At 64.1% G+C, this 6,139-nt stretch overlaps 1 protein-coding gene across 1 annotated transcript in view; it reads right to left on the minus strand.

The window, feature by feature from the left end:
• ABR (ABR activator of RhoGEF and GTPase) overlaps positions 1–6,139 on the minus strand; it is a 32,844-nt gene that overhangs the window by 12,078 nt on the left and 14,627 nt on the right. The window contains exons 6-15 of the mRNA XM_035889586.1: positions 5,364–5,416; positions 5,096–5,236; positions 4,634–4,755; positions 4,352–4,517; positions 4,094–4,216; positions 3,944–4,019; positions 3,694–3,798; positions 3,084–3,158; positions 2,840–2,937; positions 2,594–2,725 (exon numbers count right to left, since the gene is read on the minus strand). Of these exons, the coding sequence (XP_035745479.1) occupies positions 2,594–2,725; positions 2,840–2,937; positions 3,084–3,158; positions 3,694–3,798; positions 3,944–4,019; positions 4,094–4,216; positions 4,352–4,517; positions 4,634–4,755; positions 5,096–5,236; positions 5,364–5,416 (1,091 nt within the window). The remainder of the gene's footprint in view (positions 1–2,593; positions 2,726–2,839; positions 2,938–3,083; positions 3,159–3,693; positions 3,799–3,943; positions 4,020–4,093; positions 4,217–4,351; positions 4,518–4,633; positions 4,756–5,095; positions 5,237–5,363; positions 5,417–6,139) is intronic.

Genomic DNA, 6,139 nt, shown 5'->3' on the forward strand with positions numbered 1-6,139 from the left:
CTGCACCCCAGCCCGGGGAGGGTCCCTGCCTGCCGCTTCTCCCGATGGGCAGGGCCGTGGTGAGGAGCCCTCAGCAGCCCCCTGAATCCACAGGGGTCACCCTGTGGGTCCCTGCAAGTCCAGAGGGTCCCGACACCACCGATTTCCCCCTCCAGAGCCTCCGACAGCCCAGAGCGAGGTGGACAGACAGACAGGCAGCTATTCCCTGTGGGTACGGCAGGCACCGTGCCCATGACAACACAGGCTCCACTTCAACAGCCCCATCCCCCAGTGCATCAAATGGGGCCTGAGTAAGGGGATGTTCCATCTGTCTGATGCCCCCCCGGCATCACCCCGATGCTCCCGTCCTGTACCTGCTGCCTGTCCCCACTGCCTGTCCTCTTGCCCACCTCAGGGCACGGTGGCCAGATCCAACTGCTCCTCTGCAATGTGGGCGCAAGCACCCGTAGCCTGCTCTGCCTACCCCCAGCATCTGTCTGCCAGCCCGCCACGCCACCAGGCTGCCCTGCCAGCACCCACCAGACACAGCCCAGCTGCTGGGATTGGCTGGGACAGCTCAGAACAAGGCTGAACCCTGCAGTGCCGGGGACACGGAACCCCCACTGAACCTCTACCCTGACCATAGAATGTTCCAGCCTTGGAAACCACATGCAAAATGGGGTTAACAACAGCAAAACGGGGTTAATGCCAACTGGGAGCTCCAGCAGAGCTGCCCCCATGCCCAGAGCACACAGGGTGCCCACCCTCCATTAGCCATGTGGGTTAGGGGTCCAACGCTTGCCATGCCGCAGACCCCTCGGGGCTCATTGCCAGGATGCTTGAGAGGAGGCTGGTGCCAACCTTGACCCTTTCATGGACACAGACATGTCCTCTGGGCTGGCAGGACATGACTCCCACCTGTGGCACCTCCGCAGCCCCAGGAGGCCCCTGCTGCTCCCAACAGAGGGGCTGCAGTGTCCCCTTGCACACTGACCCGCTCCCGTCAGCCCGTGATGCTGCTAAGCTGCTTTCGTGGCTGACCCACGTGCCTGGGCCATCAGATTAGAGCTGGGCAGCAGCGGGCACAGCGCCGGCCACGCAGGGGGGGTTCAGCCATCCTGGCAGCCCCACATACCCCATGGGCTGCTGAGCTGCTGACCCCACGCTCCCAGTATCTCCCACTCCTACTGCTAACTGGAACCAGTAGCAGCTCACAACAAGCCCAGGGACCAGCTGGGGTAAGGACCAGCTCAGGGCAGAGGGCAAAGGGGCAGCGCTGGGGCTTGGCCACAAACCACAGCCAGCACTGCCCACCCTGCCTGTAGCCATGCTGCCCTGTCCCCTACCCCACTCAGGGGCTAAGCTGTGGCTCTGGGTGACAGTGCGACAGCCCCAACCCTGACACCATGCCGTCCATCTGGGTCCTCCTTGCAATAAGCAGCCCCAGGGCTTCCTCTCTCTCCTCTCCTTTTCTTCCCCCACAACTTTCGACTTTCGCACAGCGGGGACGAGCTGTGCTGTCCCCGTCCCGACCCCCGCGTCTCCCAGCGTGACTCATGTTTGTTGACCCAGGCTATTTCCGAGAGCACAGCTGGGCTGATCCCCATGGGACACCGAGCCCCTTCCCTGCCCCAGCTCTCCCGCTTGGCCCAGTGCCACCCCCACACCACTGTTCCCCCAGGGAAGGGGCAACAGACAGGCGATTTTGGGCATGAACAAGCCACCGGCGAAGCTCACACCCCATCTCCCCTCCTGCACCCAGCACAATGCTGTCTCCCCACGGTGTCCCCTTCCCAGCAGCATTTCCATGCTGCTCCCCACTCCCTGGGGACCTGCCCTCAGCCGCTTTCCCACGGAGCAGGCAGCCGCGCCAGACCCTTTGAAGTGGCCTCGAGTCGAGGGCTGTGTACTGGGCATGATGCTGCCCCCAGCACAGGGGGGAAGGCAGCCAGACTGGGGGTTCCCCAAGAAAACTCAGGGGCACCCTGTCCCGAATGATCCCCGCTGCCCTGGGCCTCCCTGCAGCCTGCAGCTGGGGGCATGCGGGGTCTGGGGGCTGCCTGCCACCCCATCCCAGGTCCTGCTCACCTGGGAGCATCTCAGGGCAGCCCAGGCCTCCATCCTCCCTGCCTGGCAACCGCCAATCAGAGGCGGCTCAGCCGTTGCCCTGGAAACCCTCGTTGCCATAACAGCAGCTGATGGAGGCACAGGGGAGGCAGATGGTGGCAGAGGGGGACAGCCATGGCTGGCAGGGAGGGACGGGGGGCTGCACACTCAGAGCCCTCCCTGGGGTGGGTGCCAACCCCCTCCCCGCAGCCCCCCAGGGCCGCAGCACAGCAGGTGGCGGGATGGAAACGCTTCCAGCCCAGCTGGGGTGGACACACATCTGGGGGTGGCTGCTGGCTTTGCCATTTGCACAGGACCCCCTCGCACTTTGTCCCACCCACCTTGCTGCCTTCAACCCCAAGCCACAGTCCCTGTACCCCGCTTCCAAAAGCGGAGCTGCCAGGCATCTCCCATCCCAGGCACCACCCCAGGGCAACCCTCCCAGCCCAGGCCCCTGGCCCCACGAAGTCCAACATTGGGTGAGATGCCCAAAAGCCGCAGCGCATACCTGGATCTGTCCCTTGCCCATGATCTTGTCCACGATTTCATTGTTGTCCTTGTTGAGCTTGGTCTTGTCGTAGCACTTCTCGTAGCAGAGGATGCGCAGGGACTGGGAGCCCTCCAGCTCGATCTCAAACTCCTGGGGTGTGGAGGAAGGGTGGCTTCAGCCCCAGCACCCCAGAGCAGCTTCAAAGCCGGGGCTGGAAGGGAAAGGGGGGCACAGTCCCCTCTCTGCATCCCACCCTCCTCTCACCTCGTTCCATTGCGGCTCAGTGGTGTCCCGAAAAACCCTGGTCTTGGCTTTGCTGACGAAGTAGCCAAAGGAGTCCACCTCCAACGTGCAGTAAAGGTCTAGGGGAGCAGACACTGCTCAGCACCCAAGGAACATGCCCACCGGCTCCCGGGGGACTGCTGCAGGCAGAACAGGGCCACATGCTGGACCCCAGCTCCCCCACTCACACTGGCCCCTCCGAGCAAGGGTGGGCACCCACACTTACTGGCAGACTGCTTGAAGCCCTTGGCGGAGTGGACGATGACGTGCAAGAACCCGTAGAGCCCGGGGGATTCATCGTCTGTGGTGGGGAAAGCAGAGGCTGAGTCAGGGCTCTGCTGCCACCTCCCGCACCCCCGGGCCCGCCCTGTGGGGCTGGCCATCCCCAAGGCAGCCTTTGCCATAGCGAGCACTGGGTGCCTGTGCTGACACCCCAATGTCACCCATCCCCTGGAGGGCCGTCCCCAAAGTCTGGAAGAAGACACATATCCCCCGCTGCCGATCATCCCTGCTGGCCATCCTGAGCTCTCACACTGCTGGACAGCCCTGGGGGAGGTTCCCAGTTGGGCTGGCTGGGTCTCACCCTGGGGACACCCTGGTCCCGCTCAGCCCGTGGGAGTCCTGGAGAGACCCCAAAAGCAGCCCCATGCTGCAGCCGGGATTGCTCCGCCTGGGAGCCCGACTCTGCTCCAGCAGTGCCACCTGGTGGGTAGCTGTCCCCCTGCACAGCCAGGGTCCCGGAGTAGGGACCCGGCTCCAGCTGAGGGATCCTGCAGCTCCCCCCGAAATCATCTGGAGGCAAAGAGGGACCAGTCACCAGCCCAGCAGACACTCACCATCTTTATTGCTGGTGACCGGGATGTTGTGGACGGTGCGGAGCTTGAAGCAGGATCCCGTGAGCACCTGCAGCTCCACCGAGCTCAGGACGAAAGCCTGGAGATCTGGGAGAGGACAAGAGAGGAGCCTTCAGAGGGATGCAGCCAGTGCTGGCCCAGGGACCAAGCAGGCTGTGATCCTGCGGGACCTCCTCATGGTCCCTGGGAGAGGGCAGGAGTCCCAGGAGGGCCTTGGTAGCCCCAAACTTACCCTTCTTCTGCAGTTTCTGAATGGCCTCCCTCCACTCGGACCTCTCATAGTCGGATGACAGCAGGAAGAGGTAGCTCTGCAAGAGAGAGGGCGATGCGGCAGGCTGTGCGCAGGCAGGGCTGAGCCCGGCCCCCAGCCTGCCCCCCTCACCTTCCCGTTACGGTTGTGGATGCGGAAGGGGATGGCAGGCGAGTTGAGGAGCAGCCAGAATTCATTCTCAAACATCTTCTTCTTGAGGCGCTCAATGGCCCGGCTCTGCCCCTTGTTGGCTTTCTGCAGGCGGGGAGTAGACAGGAGCTTTTGCAGGTGCCCCTGGCCCCACCATGTCCCATCCCTGACCCCAGAGGAAGGCACCCACCCCAGCAGCAGGTCTCACGCCATCCCTGACCACCCACACCCTCCTCTCACCTCCTTCTGCACCTCGCTCTTGATGGCTGAGATCTTCATCTTCATGTCCTCCAGCTCGTGGTCGGGGATGACATGGACCTGAGGGCAGTGCTCCGACTCCTCCGGCGAGGGGAACACCAGGTCGGCCAGGGGCACGTACCACTTGCAGTCATACTGCTGGTGCTTCCTGCAGCCAGGGAGCAGACGCTGAGTGATGCCTGACCCCCCTGCTGGCACGTCCCTCTGCCTGCTGGAGGATGGGGGGTTTGTGCCACATTCCCCCATGCCCAGCACCCTCCTTACCCCACCGCCGTCTTCTTCAGCTTGGCACAGAGCAGCACGTCGGTGAAGAGGAAGACGTGCCGCAGCTTCCGCGAGCCCTCCGACAGCTCCACCAAGAAGCCATCCTTGACAAGCTGCCGGGTCTGTGGGGCAGCAGGGCTGGCGTGAGAGTGGGCAGGGAGCAAAGGCCAACAAACCCCAGGGGACGGATGCTCCTGTCCCTCTCCATGGCTAAATCAACAGGGGAACAGGAAGGTCCATGCCTTCCCAGTGCTATTTTGGGTTGGTACACTCAGTGGTGTACCAGCAAGCAGCAAGAGCCAGGTAGAGCCCTGGCCTTGCACCCAGGACTGTGTCTAGAGGAAACCCTCCATCTCCTGGCCAAGCCCCATGGAGCTCCTCAGGGTGGAGACACCAGCCAGGGGCTGGCAGAGGGCTCAGCCCTCACCCTGTGCCCAGGCACTGCCCTCCCTGCTACCTCACCTCCCCCTTGGGGGTGGTGACTGCTGTCCTCCGGGGATCGATGTCCTCATTGATGCTGGAGAGGAAGTTCTGCGAGATGCGGAGGGCGTCCTGGAGCAGCGGGTAGTCAGGGTGGTCGGCCGGGGTGTGCTTGAGGAGGTCCTGGAAGGGGACAGGCATGGTTGAGCGCGCCGAGGGTACTGCCCTGACTGCAGCACCCACCCCAGAGACCCCCTAGGAGCAATGGGGGCAGAGCCACCCGCCACCCCGGGACTGGCATTGCACTCACATGCAGGACGAGGGTGCTCCGCGTCACCCGGTCAATGGGTTTGTACAGCAGCGCTGCAGGGAGAGAGGAAGTGTCAGCAGCCACCCACTGCCCAGGCTCCGGCCCCTCTCCCACCCACAAGAGCCAGCACCGTACCCCACGGGGGCAAGGAGGGGAGACCCGATCCTCAGAGACCCCCAGGTCTGCACAAAGCCTGGGGCGAGCATCTGGGGTCTGTTCTACACAGAGCTGGCTACCGCGGGACCATCACGTTACTGCCCAGGGCAGTGCTGAGCCACGGCTCAGCACCACAGCCCCATGCCCTGCTGTGCCAGGAGCAGGAGGAACCATGGCCAGGCTGGCGTGCAGGGCAAGGGCAGAGCCCAGCGCTGGCAGCTGCCCGACGTGCACCTTGATTTTGGGGCTGCACCCAAGGGGTTTTGCCTACAGCACAGGCACCTGCGAGGTCCCCGCTGGGGTGACAAGCCTGGACAACTACAGTGTGGCAGTTGCTGCGTGGCGCTTCCCGCATGGTGCTCTGCTCCAGCCATGGCCCCATGCTGGCAAGGTCTGTCCCTGCCCCGGGATGGGGCACAGTGGTGACACCGGCCCAGACACCACGTCCTCCTCCCCTCTGCTGCCCCAGGTCACGGGCGGCAAAGCCAGAAGGGCCATCGCAAACACCACTCTGCCCCGACTGCCGCCCGCTGCAGGACGTCCCCACCCCAACCGCACCAGCGCACCCCCCTCCGGGGTGCAGGACCTCACTGGGTGCGACGCAGGCACCGGCACCCCCA

This window comes from Egretta garzetta, unplaced genomic scaffold (genome assembly GCF_000687185.1).
Source record: "Egretta garzetta isolate BGI_Z169 unplaced genomic scaffold, ASM68718v1 scaffold112, whole genome shotgun sequence".
NCBI classification, from domain to species: Eukaryota; Metazoa; Chordata; class Aves; order Pelecaniformes; family Ardeidae; genus Egretta; species Egretta garzetta.